Source organism: Eulemur rufifrons, chromosome 2 (genome assembly GCF_041146395.1).
Source record: "Eulemur rufifrons isolate Redbay chromosome 2, OSU_ERuf_1, whole genome shotgun sequence".
NCBI classification, from domain to species: Eukaryota; Metazoa; Chordata; class Mammalia; order Primates; family Lemuridae; genus Eulemur; species Eulemur rufifrons.
Window position 1 is genome coordinate 88,024,601 of NC_090984.1, and position 15,168 is coordinate 88,039,768.

A 15,168-nucleotide genomic window follows, 5' to 3' on the forward strand; every position below is an offset into this window, starting at 1 on the left:
TTAAAACAGTTGACTGCGTGTTCTAAAATCACTTTTGAAGTTTACGTTTTCTTTATCCTATATCCTCCTCGTTCCTTCTACCGCTCGGTCCTCAAAGAGGTGAAAATTTTGTTTCGAAGTGTTATAAACACAGAAGAAAGTTCTTCCAGTCAGAACTGTGGGACTAGTTTTGTTACCAACAATATGAAAGGCTCTGAGGTTAGCCCGGAAAAGAAAAAAAGGGTTAAAGTACCAGCGAGACTTCGTGAGGTAGTTTCTCCAAATCATGGAGATAATTTGGCTTTGCTGAAAGATGAGTTGCCCTGTGTTCCTCCAGCGTTGCCTGCAAATAAACGTCTTCCTGTTAGAACGAGGACTAGCTTGAATGGAACATCATGTGGTATGTGATTCCATGTAGTTTCTCATTTTTTAAAAAAATCTTTTAGTCCTTATTTTCATTTCATTTTGTTTGTTTCAAAATTTGGAGGATTCTTAATGTTTAAATTCCTGGAATGTAAGATAGAAGTCTAGTTTGCACATGTGTTTAAAGACTGAGTCTGTTTCCTGGGAAAATGGCCAGGCAGAGTCTACAATGTTAGAATAGACTGAATGAATGAAACTTTAACATCTCTTATTATGTTTGTTTTTTTTTTTTTTTTGGCGTGGGTTTTTGCACGTTGTTCTTGTTCACATCTATGATGGACACACTTAACTTGTATAATGTGCTTTACTTTTCTCAGTTGTGCTTTTTCCCAAATGCTATATTTTCGTTTTATAGTAGAAAAAAAGCATGGCTACCATTGATGGCTTCCATATTCCAATTCACTTAACCTGTCTAGAGCTCAGTGAAAATGAAGATAACATAGGGTTAACCCACTTTACTGGTAATTTTTAGTATCAAATTAATGAATATATGGGGAAAAACAACAAAATGCTGTAGTAATAGTGCTTTTTTGGTGGGTACGGTGGTGACATTCTAATAGGCCTGCTGTTAAATCAGACTTTTACATCATATACATATTTCACCCTTAGTTTGTTCATGTCCAACAGTGTACTGATATATTTTAAAGCATTTTATATTTATCTCACTTTGTCAGTACTGAACCTTATTTTCCCAAGTATCAATTGTAAAAACTGTCATTTGGATATATTTAAGTACATTTTCCTGATTTTTTTTTTTTTTGCATACGAAGTGTCTTCCAATTGAATCTCACATTAATATGGAGTTTATAGTTCTTGAATCATGCCTATACAGTTTCTAAAGGTAAAGTTCAGATTTAAAAATCACTAAAATTGATTCTTTGATTTTGTTAGGTTCATCAGACTTAACTTCTAGAAATTATCACCAGTGTCCATTAGAAAATCCTACTGCATCAGAAAGTGTAAGCAAAAGGATTCTTATTTATGTTTATGTTAAAATTTTGAGGATCATCAAATAATCTGTTCTTAAACTGTGTTTGATTAGCAATATGCCTTGTTTTTATTTAAATATCACTTAACCAAAACAAGTGTTTTATATACTACAATTGTGACTTGAATAGCATTTGAGACATTAAACAAAAGGCGTTCCCTAGAATTGAGAATACCTATTCATAAGATATTGGCCACTGAAAGAAATATTTTAACTGAAAAGAAACTCTGTTACTATCTAGGGAAGTTATTCTTGACTGCAGGCTTAACAATCTCTTAGCTAAATGAAAAGGAACAGTACCAACACAATTAAAAAAAAATAAAGGGAGGTGTGATTACCTAACATTCTAACTACCATGTGGTCTCTTTTTGAGGGGGGATAGTTCTTTAAGAAATAATAACATGAAACTGTCGTCTTAACTTTTTTTATTATAATGCTGAAAGTATTTGATGATAAGATAATGTTTTGATCATGAAACCTAATGAGACTTTGACATCTAATCATGTTGACCAATGTATTGTCAATTTAATAAGTCTGTATAACGAGAGTTTTTCACAGTGTAATATTTTGAAAATTAAGCCTGGTAAATTAAGAATTAAATTGAGACTATTTACTTGACAACTTTGTTAAAAGCTCACAGTAAAATGTATAATTTTTTGTGTACTTGGTCCCTGAGTAAATGTCTTGCCTTTGGGCTGGTGGTTTTTTATTTCTTTTTTGAGCAGGCTTTTTAAAATGATTAATGCGAATTGTATTCTGTTATGTAAATAATTTCTCAAATGTATGGATAGACTATTATTGTATGATTGAGGATAAATGGGTGATCTTTGTAGTGAAGATCATCAGACAGGATTTTATTTAATATGGGCTTCCAGCTTGTTTTATATAGATTTGCCTAATGTAAAATGTGCCTGCAAAGCAAATCTAATTCAGTATCATTTTACCATAACACAAACTGCAGTCTTTTTGCATGATGTTTTTGTTTCGTGAGTGCGTACCAAGGTTACAGTGTGGATTGACTTGGCCATGTTATTTTAATGAGAAAACTGAAGGAATTTGTAAATTTCCTCACATTTATAAATTTATTTATATTTGGTCCTATTTATATCTATTTCTCCTTACTACCAGAAGATGGAATGTCCATTTTCCTGTTTGGGGCTAATCCTTCCACAAAAACTGAAAAAAAAAAAAAAAAAAAAAAGGCCAGGTGCGATGGCTCACGCCTGTAATCCTAGCACTCTGGGAGGCCAAGGTGGGTGGATCACTTGAGCTCAGGAGTTCGAGACCAGCCTGAGCAAGAGCGAGACCTCGTCTCTACTAAAAATACAAAGAAATTATATGGACAACTAAAAATACATATAGAAAAAATTAGCCAGGCATGGTGGCGCATGCCTGTAGTCCCAGCTACCCGGGAGGCTGAGGCAGGAGGATTGCTTAAGCCCAGGAGTTTGAGGTTGCTGTGAGCTAGGCTGACACCACGGCACTCTAGCCAGGGCAACAGAGTGAGACTCTGTCTAAAAAAAAAAAAAAAAAAAAAAAATTATTTTAGAAAATAAAAAGAGGGAAAGAGAAAAAAACAACTAAAGCCAACAACTGTTAACATTTTGGGGTTTTTTCCTATGTAATATATATATTTATGAGATGGTACCATATTGTTTATAACCAGGTAGTATTAAGGATGTCTTTCCAAGTCATTGAATTTTTTTCTAGAAACTTTTAATGAGTTCATAGACGTTCAGGGTATATGTGTTCCATATTCGTTCCTATTCCTGTCATGTGATGAACATTCTGGTGCATATCCAAGGTCATTTCCTTAGGATTAATTTCTAGATGTAATATTATTAGATTGAAGGATATGCACACTTTTTGACATGTTTCTAAATGACCTCTTGAAAGACTGTACCGATCGGCCTGAGCAAAGCGAGACCCCGTCTCTACAAAAAAAAGAAAAAAAAGAAAGAAAGAAAAATTAACTGGACGCAGTGGTATGTCTGTAGTCCCAGCTACTCAGGAGAATTGCTTGAGCCCTGGAGTTTTGTGGGGTTTTTGTTTTGTTTTGTTTTTGTTTTTGAGACAGAGTCTCGGCTCTGTCACCCAGGCTAGAGTGCTATGGCATCAGCCTAACTCACAGCAAGTTCAGACTCCTGGGCTCAAGTGATCCTCCGCCTCAGCCTCCAGTAGATGGGACTTCAGGCGTGCACCAGCACACCCAGCTAATTTTTTCTATTTTTAGTGGAGATGCGGGGGGAGGGTCTCGCCCTTGCTCAGGCTGGTCTCAAACTCCTGACCTCAAGTGATCCTCCTGCCTTGGCTTCCCAGAGTGCTAGGATTACAGGCATGAGCCACCATGTCCTGCCAAGACCAGGAGTTTGAGGTTGCTGTCAGCTATGATGATGCCACTGCACTCTAGTTCCTGCCACAGAGTGAGACTCTGTCTCCAAAGAAATAAAAAAAGACTGAAGAGACTGTACCAATGTATATTCTCTCCAGCAAGAACATGAGGGAGTTATTTTCCTCTGTCTTTACCAACGCAGGATATTAAAATTAAACAAAAAAAATCTTTGCCATTTTGATAGGTTAAAAAAAGCATTTCATTTTATTTTATATTTCTTTTATAATTAGCAAAGGGGAGGTTTTTTATGTATATTGCCATTTGTATTCATTTTTTGTGAATTACATAGTAATTCATGAAAGTTGAGAAAGAATTACGTCTTTTTCTTATTTGTAGGAGTTCTTTATATTAGTTTCCTAGATGCATTCTACTGTATTGTTAGTCTCATTGGCTATTTTGTATAAAGTTAACATCTGTCATCAGTGAATAGCCTGGAACAGTTTCCTTTTATGATTTTTTTCCTTTCTTTTTCTGATTTAGCAGAAAAAAAGGAAAAGTGTGTCTGAGGCAAGTGAAGAGCAACATTGAATGAACCTAGTACAATTAAAGTCATAGTATCTCAGCACTGAATAGAATCTTAGAAATGAAATCTGCGGTTATACATGTGAGCAGAAAGTTATTTGCCAGTAGGTGTCACCTATATAGAGGAGCCTTCTGAGACCACACAGAAGCTCTGAAGCAACTGAGATGTTAAATGACTTACTCTACTAGAAGCAGCAAACTAGGTTTGAGTCTGAATGTCAGTACCAGATTGGCTTGCTGGTTCTTTTACTCATTCATTCACTTGTCTAACAGTGCATTACTCACTCATTCAACAAATCCTTGAGTAGCTTCAAGGTACCTAAGCATTGAGTGGTGCTGGGAATGAAGTATATAAAATACACAGTCCTGCCCTCCCAGAACATAGTAGTCACATAGTTAGTAAACGGTACTTGATAAGTAATAAATCGTAAAGCTTTGTTTAGTCTCTTATTTCTTCTTTTCATATCTTGAAGGATTTTTCTAAAGACATTGGAGTACAAGGGTTGCCTTTGGATAAAACAGAAGAGAGCAACAGACAAAAAGGTAAAAGAATAGAACAGATTTTTTTTATTGTGATAAAATACATGTAACATAAACTTTACCATTTTAACTGTTTAAAAATGTACAATTCTGTGACATTAAGTGCATTCACATTGTTGTACAATCATCAGCATCCATCTCCAGAATGTTTTCATCTCCTCCAACCAAACTCTGAACCCATTAAACACTAATTCTCCATTTCCTGTCCCCTCAGCACCTAGTAGCCAATATCCTACTGTCTGTCTCTATGAATTTGAGTACTCTAGGTACCTTATATAAATGAAATCATACAGTATTTGACCTTTTGCAACTGGCTGATTTCACTTAGCATCGTATCTTCAAGATTCATTTATATCATAGCGTGTGTCAGAATTTCCTTCTTAAGGGTAGAATTGATGTCTAGACATTCATTAAACAGCCTTACAGTTTTTATTTATTATTTTTATTTTAAATTAGTTTTTCCACCCAAATTAAAGTATTAATAGACTCTCTAAAATCCAGAAAAGGCTTTGCAATGGTAAAGCTTATCTTATTATTACCAACCTATTACATAGGTTTGGTATTAAATATCTCTTTATAATTCTGGATGAATTATTTGGTATTAGATATCTCCTTATAATTTTTTTTTAAAGCCAGTGAAATTTAGCAGTGAGGGGTCGAATACCAACTTTAGTGACACTAATGTTAGTAAGTTCTGATAACTCAGTACCATCGGACCAGCCTATAATTCTGGAAGTTTTGAATGGTCTTTGATAAGACAATAGATTAAAAATATGCTTTGAAATATTTAATGACAAAAAATTAAAGTGTTTGGTTTTACCTTATTCTAAGCAGTTTTCTCTTTAGAATTTGAGCCGATGTCTCCAATTTGGCCTTAGGGTTTTTTTAGACAAATTTTTTCCCCTAGGATCTGGGGTTATGATGATTATATTATTACTTAGTCACTTAATTTGTTCCTTACCTTTTTTTTTTTTTTTCCTGAGACAGTCTTGCTCTGTCGCTCCAGGTAGAGTGCAGTGGCATCATCGTAGCTCACTGCAGCCTCAAACTCTTGGGCTCAAGCAGTCCTCCTGCCTCAACCTCCCAAGTAGCTGGTACTACAAGGTCATGCCACAATGCCTGGCTCATTTTTCTATGTTTAGTAGAGATAAGATCTTGCTTTTGCTCAGGCTGGTCTTGAACTCCTGAGCTCAAGCAATCCTCCTGCCTCGGCCTCTCAGAGTGCTAGGATAACAGGCAGGAGCCACTGTGCCCAGCCTGTTCCTTACCTTTTTAAATTGAGAAATCCTACTGCTGAACTCCTAAACATCCTTTTAGTTAGAAAATATTTTTTGAGTAGCTTATTAAAACTTAATACATTTTCAAGAAATCTAAAGTATATTTTTATGTCTTGATTTTGCAGCAAACGATGTCTTTATTTCTCAGTACACAATGGGACAGAAAGATGCCGTAAGAACAGTGTTAAAGCAAAAGTAAGTTTCATTTACAGAAAATAGTGTGACCATTCCTTGTGTTTAAAACAAGCTTCATTTATACTTTGGACATATGAAAAACTTTCTTTTCACTATGTGAAATATGTATGGTGTGATGATATGTAGAAAGCTTTTCTCATGGTGCTAGGCACATATATAGTACTTAGTAGCTATTAGCAATTATTATTATTATAGGAGTGCATTGACTCAGTTAACACAAATGCCTAGGAAATAAATTCCATTACCATCACAATTTTACAGAATCTCATTTTATAGATGAGAAAACCAAGGCATTGAGAGATTGGTTTTTCTCAAGGTCATTTAGAAAGTTGTTACTAGGCTGGAATTCAAACCCAGGCCGTCTGCCTTTAAAGCCAGCTCTCTTAACCACTTCACTATATTGCTTGTAGCAGTGGTCAAGTTGTTCCTTATACATAATACTTATTATTTATTATCAAAGGACATTTAGATTTTTCCTGTTCAAAATCTTATAAAGAGGTGAGTTTAGCATCTTGATAGAGTGAAAGGGGACCATGTTTGCTTCACCTAAATGCCCCTCCCAACTTTATATTAAATACCAACAAATATAAACCCAACTCTGACAATAGCATATGGTAAATATGAAGCAGAATACATCCACTAGTCTAGAGGCAATTTTTATCATCCTTATCATCAGTGGGGATAGATGGAGATCATATTCTTAGGCTAAATATATTCCACTTTTGAACCAGAGCAATGTGGAAAGCCCCTTAGAAAATACAAAAAATTTTTACTTACTTTTGAATTCTCATTTCATTCACAAAGAAAATTTTATATTATTTCTATAAATGGAGAATCAGTATTTTATAATACAATAAAAATAAATATATTACTATTAAAATGTATGTATTTTTGCCACCTACAGTTATCTATGGTATACATATGCTCTGAGAAGGACAGAAAAAAAACAAAATAAATAAGTAAATACTACCCCTAAATCAAAAGGGTAGATCTAAGTGGTTCTTTAGCTCCATCAGATTTTTCCTTTTTTTTAACGTTTGTTCAGCCTGCACTTCCCAATATGTCATATGGCAGTTAGGAGAGGCATTTGGATGGTAAATTGTATCCTGGGTTTGTACATATATAGCAAAAAGCAAGAGTGAGGTGTGAGGAGTGGTATAGTGTGTTGTATTCTCTATTTGAACCAGAAATTGCAGATTACGTCTGGCTCAGTTGGATGGAAAGTGATTCCCACTCCCATCCGGCTGGCTGGCTGACTGTGGTGGCTGAAGGGGCTGCTTGCAACCGCAATGAGCACTTCATTAACTTGCCTTCCAGTCAGAACTCTCTGAACTGAAATCTCTTGGATCTCCCAGATCTGAGAGGGAGAAGTTGTTAATAAACAAGTAGATAGTGAGAGGTAATTGTGAACACTACCCTTTTTATTTGTTGACAGATCTCTCCCCAATTAAGGATGAATGAACAGAATTAAAAAAATAGTAAACAACTATGAAAGGCCTCTGAGAAGGTAATTGCAATGTAGAGAATAGTGACTGAATCAAAACTATAAAAATGACTCTCATGTTGGGTTAAAAGACAATCTAATTATGTCTTAAGAGATATTTTAAAATGAAACAGGCTGAAAATAAAAATACAACAAAGTATTTTGAGGAGAAAGCAAATAAAAGGAAACAGGAGTAGCAATATTAATACCAGTTGAAGTAGAATTCAAAGCATACAAGGTCTGCCCAGAAAGTATCCAGCCATTGTCAACATAATGAGAACGGTTTGCACGACATTGATGTAACCTGGCAGCCAAGGCGAGTGGACTGGAATTCGCATGCGTGAAAAATGATGCCTTCACTGTACTTAAGTCAGTGGGGTGATAGACGAGGTTGAGTGAGCATGTGTACTGTGTGGCCATCGCATTCAAAATGACTGAGCAAGTAGACTAATGAGTCTGCATCAAATTTTGCGTTAAGCTCGAACATTCCTCTGCGGAAACTGTTCAGATAATTCAGAAGGCTTTTGGGGACGATGCAATGAGTGCAGCGCAAGTAAAGTGTGGCACAAACGCTTCAAACATGGTTGAGAATCTGTTAAAAGTGATCCACATTCTGGACGGCCTGCAACAAGTGGAACACCTGAGAATGTTGAATGTGTACAGGTTAGGTTAAGTGACACCGAGAGGACTGTGTGAGGTCCCAAGGTGCCTACTTTGAAGGGGACTGAGGTGTCATTGTCCTTAGTACAATGTTTCTTGTGTCTCGTTATCTTCTTCAATAAATGTCTCTATTTTTCATATTACATGGCTGGATACTTTCCAGACAGATCTTGGATGTGTTAAATAGACTAAACAGAACCATTATTTTGGCAGGATATGTACACTTATTTTTTTTAGTTTTAAAAATCCTTAATGAAAGTAATAAAAGTACATGGTTTTAAAAAAACCAAATAGTATGAAAATCTTGTCCTGAAAAACTACCATCTTCTGTCTCACCATTTCCTTAACCACCAGGCAGTTTGCCCAAAGGCAGCCACTTTTAATTCTTCTACCTTTTTCCTTTGAGAGGAAATTTCATAAATTAAAGTAATATGCTTACAGTACTATTTTTGATTCATAAATTTAGACTGTACTTATCCTACTATGATAGGATTTAGCTCTCTTAAATTATTTTCTTTCTCATCTTCTCATAGTTATTCCAATATTTTTAATTAAATCAGTCACGGCTATGTGCGTGTTGGTCACTGTATTGAGTTATATAATAGTCATAAACTTAACATCTTTTTATTTTAAAAAGTTTCAATACTTACAAAAGTAGGGAGGATAATTTGGTGAACCCCATGTTCCCATAGCTTAGCTTTAGTTATTAGTGTTTTGTTTCATTTGTAACTCCCTCCCTCCCCTGGAATTATTTTTAAACAAATCCCAGAAGTCATTTCATTTTATCTTTAAATTTTTTTGAGACAGGATCTCTCTCTCTGTTGCCTGGGAGAAAGTGCAGTAGCATCATCATAGCTCACTGCAACCTCAAACTCCTGAGCTCAAGTGATCCTCCTGCCTCAGCCTCTGGAGTGGCTGGGACAACAGGCATGTGCCACTATGCCTGGCTAATTTTTTTGCTTTTTGTAGAGACTGGGTCTTGCTATTTTCCTCAGTCTTAAATATTTTAATATGTGTATCTGAAAGATGATTTTATAAAATGGCATTATACTATTGTTATCATACCAAAAACGTAATAATTAATAATTTCTTAATATTATCAAATATTGAGTCAGTATTCAAATTTTCCTGATTGTCTCTTAATTTTTTTATGATTAATTTGTTTGCATTGGGATCTTAAGGAATAGCCTAGCCAACATTGCATTTGAATGTGTCTCTTAAATCTGTTTCAATCTATATATTTACCCTTCTTTCATTTTTCTTATAATTTTTTTGTTTGTCCTGAGGAGTTTCACACATTGTGGATTTTGCTGAGTATATCCTTTTCTTATTCTTTAACATGTTTCTCTCAACCCTGAATTTCATGAAGTGACAAGAATGTTTGATAGATGATGTCATGTACTTCCTATGTATCACATCAGGTGGCATTGATATCTGATTTTATCTTTTTGTGAAATTAGGATTTATCTATGAAAACACTTATCACCTTTTTGTACCAAATTATAGCATATAAAAATTTGAAGACAAATAGACCAATTTAAGAAATTTAGCAGGAAAACAATTTTTTTAAAAAAAGCTAAATGATAGAAAAAAAGTAAGGAAAGCAGAAGAAATGAACTTTACCAGATAAAGCAAAAAACATAAACACAGTGGAATGTTTTCAACTAGTTCTTAGAAGTATGTCAATGTAATGAGCAAACCCTGGACAAATTCAAGTCAGAAAAATGGCGAGAGAACACATAAGTTAGAAATAAGAAGAGATTCTTGAGTAGCTTTGGCAACTACAATAAAAAAGAAATAAAAAGGCCATAATGTCCTTAGGGCTGGGTGTAGTAGCTTATGCCTGTAATCCCAGCAGTTTGGGAGCCTGAAACAGGAGGATGGCTTGAGGCCAGGAGTTTGAGACCAGCCTGGGCAACATAGTGAGACCCCCATCTCTAAAAGAAAATTTAAAAATTAGCTGGCTGTGGTGGTGCATGTTTGTAGTCCCAGCTACTGGGGAGGCTAAGGCAAGAGTTTCACTTGAGCCCAGGAGTTGGAGGTTGCAGGGAGCTGTGATGATGCCACTGTACTCCAGACTGGGCAACAAAGCAAGACCTCTCTCAAGAAAGAAAGAAGGGAAGGGAAGGGGTAGGGAAGGAGAGGGGAGAGGAGGGGGATTTAGTGGTGTATGGTGTTAATAAAGCCAAGGGGAATTAGGTTCCAGGTTTCATGTGCTGCTCAGAGGTAAAGAAAGATAAAGACTGGAAAATGTACATTGAATTGAACAAGAAGAATTATTGGTGGTCTTGGTGAGATCAGTTACAGCTTAGTATTGGGATATTCAGTGGATTTAGGAATAAAGAAAAGTTCTAAAAAAAAAAAAAGACTAGAAGGAAATAATTGCTTCTTAATGGGTTTTGTACATTTCCCAGTATTTATACTTAGGAGCTCTTTACATTTGCTACATTGAGGATTTACTAGTTTAATAATTGGAAAAAATAAAATTTAAAAGCCTATAAAGAAGTTTAAGTCTAGCCTTATATTGTCGTGGTTGTCAAGGATAAGTCACTTTCAGACTTCAGCCAGGAATACCAAAAGATAAGGACTATCTGAATTATATTTTCTTAGTATACCCCTCAATTGGTTAAATATATATGGAGCACCTACTGTGTACCTGACCCTTTGTTAGTTGCTGTTTGGTATAAAAGATGTCTCTTTCTCCCGTTGGGTTGCTTACAGCTTAGCTGGGGAGAGAATATGTACTTATATGGAAGAATGAGTGCCTAATTGCATTCAGTATATTATTAAATTGTTCTGTACACACATTTAAACCATGGGATGGCCAATTATCAAGCCTCAATTGTGTGGTATAGACAGGAAATGCAAAAAGGAGTTAATGAAGAGAGAGATCAAGAAGTGTTATAAGGACAGACTTATTAAAAAGGTAACACTTATGTTGTATCTTAAAGAAGGAGAAGGATGTATGTAATAAGTTGGGTGGAAGAAGACTGAGAGAATGGAGTGAGAAAAAGGATGGAGTCAGCTATGAGTGTGTCATGGTATGTGAGGAGAGCCTTGAGACTCCAGAGAGAGGTCAATTTGTGAAGTAATAGGAGGTTTATACAGGAAGGTAGGGCAGGACCAGAGTATGGCGTAAGGCCAAACAGAGGGAATAGCCTATTCCGTTGCTTATAAGGAACAATTTTGAATTTTTGATTGGTGGAGACATATGTGTGGGAAGTTTTTACAACTAGAAGAATGAAATAGCTGGTAAGAGGTGATGAATTTTTTTAGTAGAGAGGAAGAAAGAAGAAGGGAGAAGTGCTAATCTGCGAGAGAAAGTTCTGGTGTCATGGGAAGATCTCTGGGGGTTGGTCCCTAAATCTACTACTTACTAGTTCTGTGACACTGATCAAGCAAATCCCATTACCTCTCTGGATGTCAGTTTTTTCATCTATAAAGGAAGGAAACCAGGATCGGTGACCTATAAGGTTCTTTCACCTCTGTTATTCTATGACACCCTTCATGCAATTGTGATGAAATAATTGACAAGACTTGATGTCTCCATTGGGTATGAGAAGGTAAGCAGGTAGCGAAGGCAAGGTGACCTCAAAATTTTGAGACTGAGAGGAAATGCTCTTAGTAGAAATGGGGAAATATCAAAAAGAAGTAAGTTCAAGCATTCTGGGCTACTTTTAAAAATCAAGGGGGAAAATCCAGCAGCTGGACAGGAGACATATTTCTGCCAATTTTACTTAGAGTTTCCTAGGGACTCTTCAGTTTTTTCAGTGGTTCCTTTTGTTGTTTTCTTTGAGGCCAAATAGGGCAAAATCAACCAGACATTTTTTCCCCTAATATTTAATTAAATGTCTTATTGCAAATACGCGTCTATTTGCTGGACTCGTTTTTAATCCAGGCTGCTTAGTAGTGTGTTTTGTGCCCATTTTGATAAAGTGGGTGACATTCATTAATTAAATCTAAGTGAGCTAGAATTTATAAAATTACCTGGAGCATTTTAACCATTCCTCTTGGGGTATTATGCTAAATGAAATAAGCCAGGCATGGAAAGATAAATACCATATAATCTCATTTATATGTGGAATCCAAAAAGGTTAACTCATAGAAGAGAGTAGAATGGTGGTTGCCAGGGGCTGGGAGTGGGGAGGAATGGGGAGATGTAGGTCAAAGGGTATAATTTCAGTTAGGATGAATAAATTCTGGAGATCTATTATACAACATGCTGAATGTGGTTAATGATAATGAGATATATACTTGAAAATTGCTAAGAGAGTAAATCTTAAATGTTCTTACTACACACACATAAAAATAACTATATGTAGTGAGGGATATGTTAATTACCTTGATTGTGGTATTCATTTCACAATGTATACATATATCAAAACATCACATGTACACTGTAAATATATGTAATTTTTGTCAATTATACCTCAGTAAAGCCAAAGAAAAAATAGTAGTCACAAAGTAAATATCAGTAATGTTATAATTCTTATAAAAAGTATTTGGAGAATAAAATTATCAGTGATTTTAAAAACAACAAACCATCTTGAGATGTCTGCTTTTGGGAGAAAACTTGGTACTTGAATCCTTAGAGCTTTTTCCTGCATGTTTTATTTATTTATTTTTCTTTATTTTTGTTTTGTTTTTTTAAATTTTTTTATTTTTAATTATTATGGGTACATAATAGTTATATATCTTTATAGGGCACATGTGATGTTTTGATACAGGCATACAATATGAATTAATCAAATCAGGGTAATAGCTGTATCTATCACCTCAGGCATTTAACATTTCTTTGTGTATTCCATGTGTTTTAAATTTGTACTTCTTAATTATGTATCTTTGTAATTTTGCCATGCCTTTTTCATATGTGTAAGTCTTATTTTTTGAATTAATATCACCACCTTCAAGAAATTATCTTATTTATTTATTTATTTATTTTTAATATATGTGTATGTGTGTGTGTGTGTGTGTATATATATATTTTTTTTTTTTTTTTTTTTGAGACAGAGTCTTGCTCTGTTGCCCAGGCTAGAGTGCCATGGTGTCAGCCTAGCTCACAATAACCTCAAGCTCCTGGGCTCAAGCAATCCTTCTGCCTTAGTCTCTTGAGTATCTGGGACTACAGGCATTCGCCACCATGCCCGGCTAATTTTTTTCTATATATATTTTTAGTTGTCCAGATAATTTCTTTGTATTTTTAGTAGAGACGGGGTCTCGCTCTTGCTCAGGCTGGTCTCGAACTCCTGAGCTCAAGCGATCCTCCCATTTCGGCCTCCCAGAGTGCTAGGATTACAGGCATGAGCCACCGCACCTGGCCTATTTTTTTAGTCCTTAGTGACCTGAACCTTAATAAATTTTGTTAACCAAATGACTTTGTGTTTGATAGGTGATTTAATTAAAAAAATCAAAACTACCTTCAGCAGATTACCACTTGTGGATATTTCTTGAAATGGTTCAATGTAGCTTACTTAATATATTTTTGTTGCTTTTTTATTCATAGAGCTCAAAGCATGCCTGTTGTTAAGGAAGTAAAAGTACATCTTTTAGAAGATGCGTGCACAGAAAAGGATGCTGTTACCCAGGAGGCTAGAACTTCACCCAGTGGAATTGATTCAGCTACAACTGTGGCTGCAGCAACTGCGGCTGCCATTGCAACAGCAGCTCCATTGATAAAAGTATGTCCTTCTCCCCAGATATTCATAACTACCTTGTGAAATACAGAAATATTTATAGAACTGATTCTATAAATGGTTGTGTCCAACTAGAGTAGGAACATTCTAGTTCCTCTCAATTTGAAAGAATTTTCCTGTTTGTGATTGTGTGTTACTTCTCAGGTATCGTGAAAATTAATCCTTAATCACCGTGATGGCACTAGTGAATATAGAACTTTCCCAGTTTTAACACATGAAGTCCTGCATCCTGGGAAACACCTTGAGTCCTGGGCAACCTGGATGATCAGTCATTTTTTTTTTTTTAATTAGCTTGATTTAATCACTTCAAAGGTATACATATATCAGAACATTACATTGTACATCATAAATATACACAATTTTATGTGTAAATTATACCTTTTTTTTTTTCAATTTAATTTTACAGAATCAAAGAGTCTAACAGTATATCTTGTTAGATACAGTATGTCCTCATAATGTATACATTATTTCTTGTACAATGATATGAAATAATATGGGAAATATTCATGATAAATTATTAAGTGAACAGTGCAAGTTAAAAACAACAGTTTCATATTTTTTTTCCCCACCCCCCCTTCCCGAGTCAGCACCTTCAAGCGTTACCACTCCCCAAACGGTGCGCAATGCACTCACTGTGTAGGCATACCCCCATCCCCTCCCCCACCCCCCACCTCAGTCTGATGTCCAATTGGTGTCGTTCCCAGATTTGTATTTAGGTGATGATCAGGGATGATCAGTCATTTTTACGTGAGAGCTAGAAGGAACATTAGCGATCATCTATGCCTAGTCTGTCACTTTGTAAACAGAGGGACAGGTCAGAGTAGGCACAAGATTCTAGAATTAATAAGTGGCAGAGCCAGGACTAGAACTCAAGGCTGCTGACTTAACCCAGCCTTATGTTAGTTGAGTATTAAGAGCTACTTTGTTTTGTTATTTCCTTCTTTTAAATTTCCATTTAAGTATCTTATTTCTGGCATTATAAAATTCTATGTGGCAATTTATTATAATGTTTTTGA

General features: G+C 35.5%; 1 protein-coding gene across 4 annotated transcripts in view; it reads left to right on the plus strand.

The window, feature by feature from the left end:
* The first annotated feature begins 183 nt into the window (after positions 1-183).
* Positions 184-15,168, plus strand: part of KIAA0586 (KIAA0586 ortholog) — a 104,751-nt gene continuing 89,766 nt past the window's right edge. For all 4 annotated transcript variants that reach the window (XM_069464992.1, XM_069464993.1, XM_069464994.1 and 1 more), the window contains exons 1-5: positions 184-379; positions 1,294-1,361; positions 4,778-4,847; positions 6,247-6,316; positions 13,963-14,137. In XM_069464992.1, coding sequence (XP_069321093.1) covers positions 184-379; positions 1,294-1,361; positions 4,778-4,847; positions 6,247-6,316; positions 13,963-14,137 — 579 coding nt within the window. The remainder of the gene's footprint in view (positions 380-1,293; positions 1,362-4,777; positions 4,848-6,246; positions 6,317-13,962; positions 14,138-15,168) is intronic.